The sequence below is a fragment of the Gouania willdenowi genome, chromosome 17 (assembly GCF_900634775.1).
Source record: "Gouania willdenowi chromosome 17, fGouWil2.1, whole genome shotgun sequence".
NCBI classification, from domain to species: domain Eukaryota; kingdom Metazoa; phylum Chordata; class Actinopteri; order Blenniiformes; family Gobiesocidae; genus Gouania; species Gouania willdenowi.
The window spans coordinates 1,273,651-1,288,125 of NC_041060.1; the positions used below are offsets into that span (position 1 = coordinate 1,273,651).

Below are 14,475 nucleotides of genomic sequence, written 5' to 3' on the forward strand. Positions count from 1 at the left end.
TTTGGATGTAGACATGTAGTAATTAATGTGAGGATGATGATATTTTTAACCAGTCAATTAGTCATTAGCTCCATAAATAAGCTACAGAGAATTTCTGCCTCTAATCGATAAAGATTAAAACATGTTTTTATTGTTTATTATGGGGCGTGATTTTAAACAGCAACTTTTCACAACTATTAGCAACTAACCACGTTTAAAAAATGTATGGAATTTTTTTTTGTTCCTTTTGACCCGATCTAAATGTTAAATCTAAATGTTAATTCTAAACCTAAATGATAAATATTAAATCTAAATGTAAACGATACATTTAAATATAAATGTAAATGACACATTTAAATCTAAATGTTAAATTTAAATATAAATGCTAAATAAGAAATGTTAAATCTAAATGTTAAATTTAAATATAAATGCTAAATGTTAAATATAAATGTACATTTAAATCTAAATCTAAATGTTAATTCTAAACCTAAATGTTAAATATTAAATCTAAATGTTCAATATTAAATCTAAATGTAAATGATACATTTAAATCTAAATGTTAAATCTAAATCTAAATGTTAATTCTAAACCTAAATGTTAAATATTAAATCTAAATATAAATTATGCATTTAAATATAAACGTAAATGTGACATTTAAATCTAAATGTTAAATATAAATGTTAAATATAAATACTAAATAAGAAATGTTAAATCTAAATGTTAAATTTAAATATAAATGATAAATGTTAAATATCAATCTAAATGCTAAATGTTAAATATAAAGCTAAATGTTCAATATAAAGCTAAATGTTAAATGAAAATTTTAAAATATTCAATCCAAATGTAAAATCTAAAGGTTAAATGTAAATTTTAAAATGTTAAATCTAAATGTTAAATCTAAATCTAAATCTAAATATTAAATCTAAATCAAAAAGTTAGATCTAAATCTAAATATTAAATATAAATATTTAGCTTCTATGCAAATTCACCGGAAGCATCAAAATAAAAGCATTACTTGACAATTATGGGAACAAAACAAACAACAAACACACAATTTGTTTTCAAAGCGCGTTTTAAGTCGGCTTTGTCTTTTCTTTTTTTTTTCTTGCAAAAAATACACCTTAAGTTTCTACATTCAAAGATAAAGTAAACGTTTACATTCAATAATAAAATACATACATTATGAATTTACATAGAAGTCTCTGCAGCTCACGTGTGTGTCCTGACGATACACCAACAATTCAACAAATGCATCATCCAACAAGTTTCTGAGCAACGTTTTACAAAGCTGAATGTAAACTTACATTCTTGATGAGCGACTGCTTTGGTCACTCATGTATAGGGACGTAAATATTTTACAATAACGTGTTGTAGCTTACGTCTATGTCTGCCGTGAGACACAAAAGCTGAAACACATTTACAGTAAACGATCATTTGGAGTTGCTACACATTTACAACCGTCAGCTCAATGGTTCTGATCCCTGTGATGAGACGAGGGTCAACCTGCGGTTGGAAGCTCCATCCAAGGCCGTAGTGTCTCTGCAAAGCTTCGTAGGATTTCAAAGCCTTTGGTGAAGGAGAGTGCTGAGGGAGAAGGTGCACGAGGAGCATTCTGTACTTCATCCACTGATTGGAGGGAACGGGACCACGCTGAGCAGCAGAGGAGAAGCAAAGATGAGTGTGTGTGTGTGTGTGTGTGTGTGTGTGTGAGAGAGAAGATTAAAATGATCCATTCAGACCTTTGGTCTCCGTGTGCTCTGATTGGCTGAGCTGGCTGTAAGAGTCCGGCTGAAGGTTTGAGGAGATGATCAACGAGAAGGAGAGAAGCAGAACCTGGACATGAGGAACGAGAAAGAACAGATTTAATGTAAGCAGAGTTTGTGATGACAGAAAATGATGATGTAGTTGGACTCAAAGGAAACTTATGCAACACAAGTCAGTCATTAGAACTCTTTCAGTTATAGCAGAGGTTTACAACCATTTTTGGGTCGTGAGTCACGTGACCCCATTTTTATATAAATATAAATAGTTTTTGATCATGTTTATTAAGAATACAGAGTTGCCAGGTTTAGTGCAAAGTGACAAGCTCAGATATTTCTATTCTGCATTTTATTTGAGAAAGTGAAAGTATAGAATACTTTTGTTTGAGATTGTGTGTGGTAAATAATTATTATTGATTATTATTGTATTGTTTAGTATTGGGAAATATCGGGATATATTGTATTGTGACATGCAGATTGTGAATCATATGGTATAATTCATGGCAATGCACACCCCTAGTATTCAGTGCTGATAGTAACTGATTTTATATTGTTTATTTCTGAGCTCTAATTTCTTTGTCAGTCAAACCTGATTCTCAATAGCGTAAATGAAGGAACTCTTCTCTCACCAGTATGCACGCTCCTCTGTGCGCTGCTGGTTTACTGGAGCTGTGAGGAACCAGAGCCTGAAGCTGACTGAGCTGCTCTTTCAGAACACTGCAACAAATAGAGACGAATGAAAGCATTGTTACTTCAAATAACAACTTCTGATGAACTACGGTCCACGAGAACGTCTCCACGCTGAATAGCACGTACCACATTCCCAAGAATTCAGTCAAATGAGTAAAAAAAGGTCTCCAAGAGGCTCTAGACATCTGCTCATAGAATTTCCATGTCAAATTACAGCCCGATTCAACTAGCATTAACGGGGGAGTAGTCATTTGAAAAATGAGGCCCCCCCTGGTGCCCCCCGTGGCACATACAGAGTAATGGACCCCATTCATATATTGGTATGTGTCAATTATTCGGTACCACCAACAATATTTGACCTGGGCCCCTCGGGCCCCTAATCAAATTGTGTGATGCATAATCACCAAATCAAATTCCTTGTGTGTATAACATACATTACTTGGTCAATAAAGTTGTTTCTGATTCTGATTCTGATTCTGATTCTGATCTATGTTGAATTACTTTTGAAACAATGCATCACACGACTATGTTCCCATAAATTTGGAAATTACCGGAAATGGGGGGGGGGGGGGGGGGGGGGGGACCGGGCCCCATTTAAAAAAAGGGCTCTGAGCGTCTCATCACGTTCATTCATAGAGTATTCATACCAAACTGCATTCTGATCTAATGACAACTAATGGAGTAGTCATTTGAAAAATGGGGCCCCCTGGCGCCCCCTGACACATACGGGGTAATGGGCCGCATTTATATATTGGTATGTGCCAATAATTCGGTACCACCAAACGTCGTAATATTTGACTTTAATTTTTTTTCTTTTGGGGTTCCTTAGGGCCCCCTAGGTCCAAAATCAAAAATCAGCCCAGAGTGTTGATGTGTACACAATTTTAACTAGTGTACACAACAACAACAACAAAGTGAGTAAAAATATAGGATTATTATAACTCATAGAGCAGGAGTCAGAAAATCAAACACATGTTTGCTATTGGAGTTGTGTGACCATAGAATCCCAATCAACATGAAAAGGCTTCATGCTAATGCTAAATGTATAAAACGCTGAATGCAATCAGTTGTTGTTTGCTGAATGCAAACCTAGCAGTGTTTAACCAATCAGCTGTTGAGTAAATATGAGTCGCCTGCTCCAGTTTACAAATAGAAATGGAGCACAAAGCAAAAAAGGATTTGACCGCCAGGGAACCACACACACACACACACACACACACATAGAAGCTTCATTTACATGCTTGAGGTGGTTAAATTATGCATAACACCTGTGTGTGATAAACAAGCTGAAAAATTAATGATTTTCTTTTGCAGTGTTTTTCATGTTTCAAAATGCACTGCTACATGTTTTTATGTTGTTTTTTTTTTTTATGTTCTTTTATGTGTTTTATTGTGGCTTGCTTATTTTTTTTTGCTCCCCATATCTTTGCACACTGAATTGCCCCTATTGATAAATGTTATCACAATTAATTTTAAATGTGTACCAAATTAAGTTCCTAAGTAAATATAAGGCTTTGAACAATTGTTGTGTATTGCTAGATATAAAAAAAACCTTTAATTGAATTTGCAAAAATATACGTATATGGGTAAATGACATGACACCTAAATATTCTGTCCAGCTGCATTTCTTTTAGGTTTAAATGCATGAAAATATACCAAATATGCAGTAACTTAGTTTATATGCACTGACTTTTATTTTTTTATTTTTTTTTTACAAGTAAATGTTAAGTAAAAATACTTCTGTAATTTATTCTATTATTCAAAGTGTTAAATAAAAAAAAAAAAATGCTCTTCAGATTCCCTGTTTTGCTTATATTATAGCCCTGTATAATATAATACATATATAAGTATTTTTATATTTATTTCCATTTAATTATTCATGTGAACTTTGCCCATTTCATTAAATATCATGAGATAAAAATCATTTTACATTATTGAACCATATAATGAGATTTCTGATAAATAATGAATAATGAATTGCATCCAAACATCTCCAATATCTTTATACTGTGTGTATGTGTGTGCGCTCCATTAATATAAGCATAATATTGAAGAAATTTGAAGGAAATTTATTGCATAAAAGGTTAAAAATGATTGACAATGTTTAATGAAATGCAACATTTGACGTTAGACATTATGAATTTCCTCTCTGGGGGTTTTCAATAAAGGTCTATTCTGTTCCGGTTCCTTTAGGTTCTTACTTGTTGGTTTCCTCCAGGTTGTGGATCTTCCTCTGTAGCTCCAGGTTGTGATCACTAATCGCAGACATCCTGCAGAAAAAAAGAAGAGGAAGAATTAAATCTAAAGTAGATCAATCCATCATGTGTTCAAATGAACAATTATCCTGTTATTCTGTCCCACACTGTGCACTCCTGTGTTTTTCTTCTGTCTCTTTTCTCTGTCATGACTCGTATTATTTCTAATCAAACTCTGTTATGGTTCATAATTGGTGATTGGTGATTGATGGCCCCATGTTGATACTTTCTCTGCTCAAAGCTGGTTTAATTCCTGGCAAATGCTGATTTGCCTGAATGGAATTCAAATCTAATCAAGTCTTTAATGAACCTACGGGATACAGCTTGTGCCATATTTTGACATGAATTGCTCAGCACAGTGTAGGGGGATTGAGCGCTGCCGGCGCAAGTGTTGTAGGGAGGTCTGTGCGCATCCCCCCCCCCAGAAAACTGAAATTTGTTAACCTCTCACGGCCAAATTTTGTACACTCACAGTAATATCGGGACTGTTATAGACATACACCCCCATGCTGTTGAGTATAGGGGCCCCATACGGTGTCATTTGGCTCCCTTATGGAGTGATGGCGCCCCCTACGCTCGGTTTTAACCAGCGTCGGGGGCTTTTCTGTTGTTCTTTCCTTTTTTAATCAATACCCTTGTAATAATTGCTGCACACTTGGACTTAAAGGCGTGGCCGTGTTGTTTAAACTCTCTTTTTAATCTGCATAACTGAGAAACACATACATCAGCAGCACCGTCTATTTGTCTGAGGACCCCGAGGACCGCTTTAGCCGCTTATCTGCCCCCAATGTTGCCTGTGTGCATCCTACGCTTGGTATCCGTAATTACCGTTTAATATAAACAGAGCTTTAACAGGTCGTAGCATTTATCGGCACATGAAGCTGCTCGTCATGTTTTATAACGTGCAGCGGATCATTCTATGCGCGTGAAAATATGTGAATACAGATATGATTACGGGGGGGGGGGGGGGGTTTGGGGGTGTCCATAACAGTCCCAATATTACTGTGGGTCCCACATAATCCCTAATTTAAAGATGAAAAACATATCAAAAGAATCCGTCTTTTCAATAAAATGTTATTACTTGCCTATACAGTGTCTGTATTTATTAGTGGAGGACCTATATACAGTATACGTATATATATATATTCTGTATATACCAAGCATGGGTAACTCTCTAACTACATTCATCATGACCTTTCACCAATTAAACAAATAACTTTTGGCTATAAAATCAGACAGTAACAAAGAGAACTCATGAAACTAAACTCCACAAACAACAGACCCTAAACCTGGAGCTAAATCCAAGCAGCACAAAAACAATTTAAAAATAGGCAAGACCTGTATTCACAAGGTGAACAAAAGCAAACAAAATCTATTGTTAATTCATGTTGTTCAGCCACAACCTGTCATTGCTTTGTTATACAGATCAGATCCAATGCTCCACTCTTTAGAAATAACACACAGTAATCCAGAAACACCTGCTTACACCGACATATTATTATTATTATTAACTCAGGGAATAAATGATGGGAAACTTCTCACAGAAACATCATGATACAATCACACACATTCACTCCAGTGCATGAAATACACACAAATACACCAGATTTTCAGTTTCAGCCCCAGTCCAAGACCTGATCCAGACATTTAGACATAGATCAGTGTAGAGGAGACCCATGGATGGACAAACTCTGATAACATTTATATTATGGCTTCCTGTTCTGGGACATACTGTAGATCAGTTTGGAGGTAGATTTGTATCTTTATTATTCAATCAGAAAAAAGTTTACTTCTTCAAAAATATATATATTTTTCAAATAAAAACAGTGTTTAAATGCAAATAAAAAATTTGAGACTCAAATAATTGCATTTGAACATTTTTTTTCTTTGGTTGAAAACTTTTTTTTTTTTTTATTGAATATTTTTTTTTATTTGGGTTATATTATGGGTAGTAGTTTGTGTCTTTATTATTCAATCAAAAAATAAAACATTTCAATCAAAACAAAATATTTCAGTCAAAAAAAAAATATTTTCAATCCAAAAAAAGTGCCGTAAAAATTTGAACCCCAAAAAATTGTTTGAACGCTTTTTTTTTTTGATTGAAAATATTGTTTTTTGATTAAACTAATTGGTTTGTTTTTTTATTGAAGTAATTTTTTAATTGAAATATATATATATATATATATATATATATATATATATATATATATATATATATATATATATATATATATATTTTTTTTTTTTTTTTTTTTTTTTTAATTGAATAATAAACACAGATCTACCTCCATAGATCAGTGTATAGATATATGAATACACAACCTCTGACAAGTGTGTATCTGTTTTGATTTTCTTTATATTAATTATGTTTTTTGATGGATGTTAAACCTTATCTTTATTATGTACAGGCTCAGCTCTGAAAGCAGCTTCTTTTTCTGGTATTACTGAAACCAAAGGTTATTAAAAAATAATAATAATAATTAAAACTAGGTTATTGTGTGGGCTTTAAATGCTTTCAGTAACTTTGAAACATATTGACTCATAAAATGTTTAATTATACCTCAGCGTTGACTCATTGACACCCTGTGAAAGTTTAGAGCCAGACAAGGTCAACACATGTTTAGATAAAACCCTCGAGAGGTGAGAATGACAGTGAATGCACCAAACGCTCCTACCTTCCTTCCAAACTGTCAACATATTCTCTCTTCTTTTTACGACTTTCCTGAGCCGAACGCTTGTTGCGGATTTTCCGCCGGATCTTCTTCAAAACCCGTTCTTCAAACTATGTGAGATATGAAACAAGGAGATGGAGACGTGGGAGGAAAATAATAGATGATGGAAACTAGGTCAGGAGGAGATGTGGAGGAAACCTGAAGCACTTTAACAATGGATAAACATCTGGATTCAAAGGTGATGGAGTTCAGTGAGATATAAACTATAAATAAACTCCACTCGTACTCACATTTAGAGCACATGGACTCAGTTTTGATTAACTAGTGCACAAATACACTAGTAAGGGTCAGGGGAAAGCCAAATGATGCCTGACATATGTTTACAACCAATCAGGGAGCTGGATTTGGTTCTAATCCCTCCTACCTCATTTGCATGAGGTCTACTAGTATTACTAGTGAAACGTTTGGCTTTACTGGTCCTACTGGTAGACTAGAAACAGTATATTAGTACTACTAGTGAGACATTGAGTTTACTAGTCATAGTAAAGAAAATTCGATGAAGTAGACAATTTTGTGTTACTAGTAATACCAGTAGACTCAAATAAGTTACTATTAAAAACTTAATGTTTTTTAATGCTACTATAACACAAAGATTTTGCGTTACTAGTAAAGTCTTACTTGCACACTAGTACACTGTTAGTTCTTGTTAGATCAGAATACATTTTTGTATGAATACTCTTTGAATGAATGTGATGAGCCCCCCCCCCCCCCCCCCCCCCCCCCCCATTTGCAGTAGTTTCCAAATTTATGGGAACATAGTGGTGTGATGTATCGTTTTAAAGGTAATTCAATGTAGATTACAATTATGCCTCGCACAATTCGATTAGGGGCCCAGAGTCAAATATTGTGACAGTCGGTGGTACCAAATAATTGACACATACCAATATACGAATGGGGCCCATTACTCTGTATGTGCCACGGGGGCTCCCGGGGGCTCGATTTTTCAAATGACTACTCCTCCGTTAATGCTCATTGAATCGGGCTGTAATGTGACATGGATATTCTATGAGCAGATGTCTAGAGCCTCTCTGAAACCTTTTTTACTCGGTGGAACCGAGTCATTTGACTGAATTATCCAGAACGTGGTACCTGCTATTCTGCGTGAAGAAGTTTTTACTAGTTCTACTAGTGCACTAAAGTCTCACTAGTAGTACTAGTAGAGCTAAAATTGTCTACTAGTAACACTAGTAAGATATTATACTAATAGTACTAGTAAAGTAAGCAATTTTTACTAGTAAAGGTTTTTGGTAGATTTTACTATTAAAGCAAAATCATCAACTTGTAATCAATTTTGTGTTACTAGTAGTACTAGTAAAGCTTTAAGTTTTAAATAGTAACATATTTAAGTCCACTAGTATTACTAATAACACAAATTTACCTACTAGGAGACAATTTTGCTTTACCCGTAAAGTCTACTCGTGCACTAGTACACCAAAAACCTTCACTAGTTTAGTTTAGGTTTTTGTTTACTATAGTTCACTAAAATCTAACTAGTAGTACTAGTAAAGCTAAAATTGTCTACTAGTGACACTAGAAGATATTAAAGTCTACTAGTAGTACTAGTAAACAAAAAAAATACGAGTGCAGGTTTTTGGCTAAAACTTGTTTTTGTCTACCAGTAGTACTAGTACACTTAAAATATCTTACATGTAGTACAAGTAGACTGTTTTTAGTCTACTAGTAGTACTAGTAAAGCCATAGGATTCACTAGTAGTACTAGTAGACCTAATGCAAATGAAGTAGGAGGGATTAAAACCAAATCCAGCTCCATGATTGGTTGTAATGTTTGTGAAAGCCAATGGCAAGACTGGATTTGCTTCACTAGTAAAGTGCTCTCACGCACTAGTAAACCACATTTGAGCACTAGTAGATCTTAACTATGAACTAATCGATATTACATACGTGTGTGTGTGTATTCTGCCACTGGTACCTTGGACAGGGGCAGCTTATTGGGCAGGTTGACCCCTTCTTTAGCCAGAAGCCTCTTTTCATCCTCGTTAAGTACGACCGTCTGCAGGCTGTGCTGTGGGATTTGTTGAGCCTGTGAAGCAGACGGACAGAATTTTATCATTAAAAGCACTTTTTTTTTCTCCACCTCAGCCAAAGACGATCTAATCATTAATGTACAGCCTGGCTCATTATTTCAGGTTTCACAGAAAGAAAAGGTCACCTTGCAGTGTGGGTCACATCATATCCATGTTTGGTTTTATAGATGAATATGGAACACGGGCTTTTTATGATTCATAATGCTGAGGATGACATATTTTATTGATAAATCCCTCTCTAGCTGAAAAAGATGAACAAACTCCAATTAAAGTTCACAGAAAAGTTGAGCCGTGCTCACTTTGTGTCCCAGGTTGGATAGCAGCAGGTCCTTCACAGTAACACTGTGGCTGGATGGCAGCAGGGGACTTCGACTGGTGGTGAGGTAGTACGCAATGCCCGACCCCTCATGGACGCCTTCAGGTTCCCAGTCTGGACATAAAAGCACAAGAACAGGTAGAAGATTAACAAAAGGTTGTGATTCAAGTGTTACGCACAGAAACGACATCAACACAATACATATGTGTGTTTGCATTTTTATATACTGTACACCACAGCAAACATATGCAACTGATGGCTCGGGGGCCACATGCAGCCCTCTGTCTAATTATGTGCAAAATGACTTCAAAAACACACAAAAATGATTCGAACAACATGCAACATGTCAGAGAAATAGCCAAAAGGTCAACAAAAATATACAAAAATTATAACAAAATGAAAGAAAAACACATTGAAGGACAACAAAAACACACAAAAGTGACCCCAAAACGACAAAAAATACACAAAAATTGTTCCAAAGACAGAAATTGACAGAAACATGCACATGGGTAACAAAATACACAAAAATTAGTCAAAGAATGCACAAAATGACAGAATAATAGCCTTAAAGACAACAAAAACTCACAAAAATGACCCTAAAAACCCAAAACGACAACAAAAATATAGAAAACGGATTCTAAAAACACACAAAAAACTAAATTAACTGGACAACAAAAATATACAAAAATGACAAACAACAAAAACTCACATACATACATACAAATTGACAGAAAGATGTACACAAATAACTCCATAAACACAAAACAATGACAAAATTACACAAAAATGAAAAAAACAAAACAAAAAAAACCACACAAAATTACAACAAAAATACACAAAAGGATAAATGAAATATTTTTAAAAAAATCAACATAAAACACAAAACTTTGTTGTTTCCTGTGCTAATGCTAATTTTTCTATATGCTGATATAAACATGTTGATAATGTGGCCCTTGCATCAAATAATCACTATTTTTGTGGCCCTTACTGTGATAGCAGTTGTTCATGTCTCTGCACTACAGGAAGCTCCGTTGAAAGTAAGTTCATGTCATATTGTTGAGACGACATCTAATTATGTCATGCTTATACATCTTTTCCCACAGTAAATCAAACCTCACACATATTAGCAACGATCTGTTGTCAGTGAAAGGAAGAAGAAGCCAAACCTAGCAGATGCTGGAGCCCCCCAAAGTATCATTCTGGGATCATGCAAAGAAGACACTGATGCTGCTTAAATGTCCACAACTTTTTCTCAGGAAAATTTATAGTGCACAGCAGGAGACACAACAACCACAGCAGGTCACGCAGAACAGGGTTTATTTGGCGTGTGTGCAGAGCAGAACATGCTCCCATCACGTGAAATTATGCTGCACTTAACTCTGATGGACCGCTTTGTGATGTTTCACATTTGCTTCTCATTGGGAATACTGAAGGGGGTCACAAATCACTGCCACGAGGCAGTTTAATAGAATACATCCTGCCTTTTATTTTGAAAACTGTTTTAATGATTGGCCCTGATTTACCTTGTTTTTCTTATTTCTTGTTTCTATAATCTGCAGTATATTGAGCGTAGAAATGTTGCTTTTGCAGCAATGCTGAAATAAAGTGGGACACAAACATGACAGCTTTGCTAATAATTCCAGACTAATTTGAATTCCATGCTGAATATTTTACCAATCCGCTGCAGAATGATTTGCACTGATCCTTAGAAATGAAATAAGTGGAAAAATGTAGATAAAAATGTGTTGATGTGTTTTCATGTACTACAGCAGACATGTACAATTGGCAGCCACATGCTGGCCTCGGTCTAATTTTGTGCGGTGCTCAAAGTTAATGCACAAATGAACTCTATGATTACACAAAATGACAACAAATATATACAAAATGACAACCAAAACACATAAAATTACAGTAAAATATACAAGATGAGAACAAAAAAACAGGAAATGGGAGTAAAATGTACAAACACACAAAAAACACAAATGACCACAGAAATACACATAAAATGTCAACAGAAATACACAAAATGACAACAAAATACACAAATATACAAAATGTTAGTAAAATATACAAAATGACAACAAAAAAGCACAAAAATATCCCAAAAACACAATGACAACAAAATACACAAAATTACCACAAAAATATGCAAATTGACAAAATGACAAAATGAAAGAAAAATATACAAAATGACAACAAAAATATAAAAAATAAGAACAAAAACACATAAAATGAGAGTAAAAAATACAAAATGTCCACAAAAATATAAAACGTGACAAAAATACACAAAATGAGAAAAACATATATAAAATGACAACAAAAAAAAATTTAAGAAATGACAATTAAAAAGCACAAAATGAGAGTAAAATGTACCAAATGACAACAAAAACATGTAAAACATTACCACAAAAATACACAAAATGAAAATAAAATATACAAAATGGCAATAACAGACACAAAATGGGAGTAAATAATACAAAACGATAACAAAAACACAAAAAATACTCCAGAAACACAAAAAGCTCTTTCTTGTTGCTTTCCTGTGTTAATGCTCAGATTGGTCATTATTAGTTATTATTCTGCTGACATGAACGTTGATAATGTGGGCCTCGGATCACACAATTTTTGTGTGATAAAGTTGTGAAAAGTTGCCCCAAATATGCAGACATTTTGTCAGAGTTGGGTGGGAACAAATATTCAGTTCAACAATAGATTCTTACCCAGATTGATACAAACGTCTGAGTTTTTCTCATTTCCTGCTGTGTTTTTTGCAGACTGATGCTGAGGGAACCCTGAGGGAAACACTGCGTTTGAGGGGCTGTAGTGGAGGTTGTCGTCAGGGTCTGTCAGTAGGTCGTCGTTAATGCTGCTGTCAGTGGTGCAGGGCGACCAAAGGGGAGAGGCTGGACCAGAGGACGACGCACTACCATGGAGCAGAGCTTCCAGGAAATCATCAGCTCCACTGCTCTCAGAGCTCAGGGCCTTGTGGGGGGGGGGGGGGGGGGGGGGGGCACATCAGACTCTGGAGTGACCAATTTAATCAGACAATTGTATTCCCAAGCACAGACACACACATCAGCTCATCTCCCCTTCAATTGTTCTGCTCCACTGGCTCTGACTCAAAGCTGCATTGATGGCAGCAAAAGGAACAACAAAAACATCATCATTATATTTAGAGTCCATTACAAATGACATCAGTCTCCACTTTGAATTACACTATTCGTACAGATCTCCTGTAAATAATTCATTGTATTGTATTAGTTCTCCTTTGAGCAAACTGCAGTGCATGCATATACGTACATCAATGGTTTGGATGCTCCATGCTTGGTTGGCATAGCAACCAGCAGTTTCATCCGTGTTTTGGAGCAGGTCAATGATGTCAATCCCACCGTCGAACTTCAAAAAAGACATTCCCCCCCAAGAATGTCAAAAATTTTCCTCCTGGTTATATTTTATTGCAGAAAAATATCAGTAGTGGTTTATTTTTTAGCCATTTTGAGTTTTTTTGCCTTACTGATGTTGTTTTTAATAATGTGAAAATATCTTTAATTTCTAAATAAAACATTTAAAATACATTTTAAAAAATTTTAAAATGATAGTAAGAAAGAAGGAGAAGAATAAGAAAGTTCTATATTTTATATAAATATATATATATATATATATATATATATATATATATATATATATATATATATATATATAAAATCACAAAATAGCCCCAAAAACGACTTGATGTGACGATATTAATAACTACTGTACAAAGTCACCAGGTTGAATCCTGTTGGATTTTTAGCTAATTTTACTTTCTTTTCCTACTTTTCCTTCTCAAACAATGTCTTACCTTGTTTGATGTGAGGGTCATTATCCTGACATAAACGCAGCAGTATAAAAGGAAATAAACACAACACACACACAGACACACACACACACACAACCAGCTGAAGAGCCTCCTTTGTCTGCTTTGACTGTGTGATAAAATGTCTGACTGAATTATTCAGGGACAAAGTGTAAATTCCATATCACACAGGGCTTCCTTCACTGTCCAATCCCACGTTGGAAGGAGATCAAAGCCCTTTGATTGGCTGTAACTGTTCACCTAAAGTAACCTGGTAATAATGTTGACGTGATGACTTCATGTTTCATTAGTTTTTTGATTCCAGTCATTTTTTTTTGCCATTTTTCTACGACAGAAAAACTTACCACAGCTTGGGAACTTTTAATCCAAAATCTAAAATGTACATTAAGTAGTAAACATCTCTAAAGTGAGTGGATTTATTGAATTCAGAGAGATTTAACAGGTGACATTGAAAAGAGATGATCTGTGTTGATCATAGTGGCGATAATGCTAAATCTGATGATGAAAACATGAATATAAAAACAAACGTAAGAAAAAAAAACAGACTTGTGTGAAATTCTATTTCCATGAACAGCATCAGGTAAATCCATTAGATCAGTGTTTCTTCCTCCAGTCGAAACACACCTTGCTCTCTGTAATCTTTATTAGGTACATTTGTTTCATGTGATTACTGAGTGTACACATCGTAAAATAATAGACATTATGTAATATTTTCACCCAGCAGCAACACTGGAACAGAAACATGCTGGCTTGCAAAGACGTATCTGTGTTATCAGTAAGTTAGGAGAGCTTTACAGGGCTTTTGAATTCCCCCTCAGTTGGAAAACAGTTTCGGTTCTAAA

General features: G+C 34.8%; 1 protein-coding gene across 1 annotated transcript; it reads right to left on the reverse strand.

Moving 5' to 3' along the window:
• Nucleotides 1-1,033: 1,033 nt before the first annotated feature.
• Nucleotides 1,034-13,776, reverse strand: LOC114478839 (cyclic AMP-responsive element-binding protein 3-like protein 3-B). The gene is made up of 10 exons (XM_028472126.1): nucleotides 13,619-13,776; nucleotides 13,078-13,173; nucleotides 12,498-12,759; nucleotides 9,761-9,891; nucleotides 9,347-9,457; nucleotides 7,360-7,466; nucleotides 4,631-4,699; nucleotides 2,369-2,456; nucleotides 1,719-1,812; nucleotides 1,034-1,629 (listed from the first exon to the last, which is right to left on the reverse strand). The coding sequence occupies exons 1-10, from the start codon at nucleotides 13,637-13,639 to the stop codon at nucleotides 1,478-1,480; spliced, it is 1,131 nt and encodes a 376-aa protein (XP_028327927.1). The 5' UTR covers nucleotides 13,640-13,776; the 3' UTR covers nucleotides 1,034-1,477.
• Between the last annotated feature and the right edge of the window lie 699 nt (nucleotides 13,777-14,475).

Coding starts and splice junctions, on each gene's coding strand:
- LOC114478839 (XM_028472126.1), bottom strand. CDS start 13,639: ATGACCCTCACATCAAACAAG. Junction 13,174..13,618: donor TGACCCTCACATCAAACAAG/GTAAGACATTGT, acceptor TCTTTTTTGAAG/TTCGACGGTGGGATTGACAT. Junction 9,458..9,760: donor TATCCAACCTGGGACACAAA/GTGAGCACGGCT, acceptor TCTGCTTCACAG/GCTCAACAAATCCCACAGCA.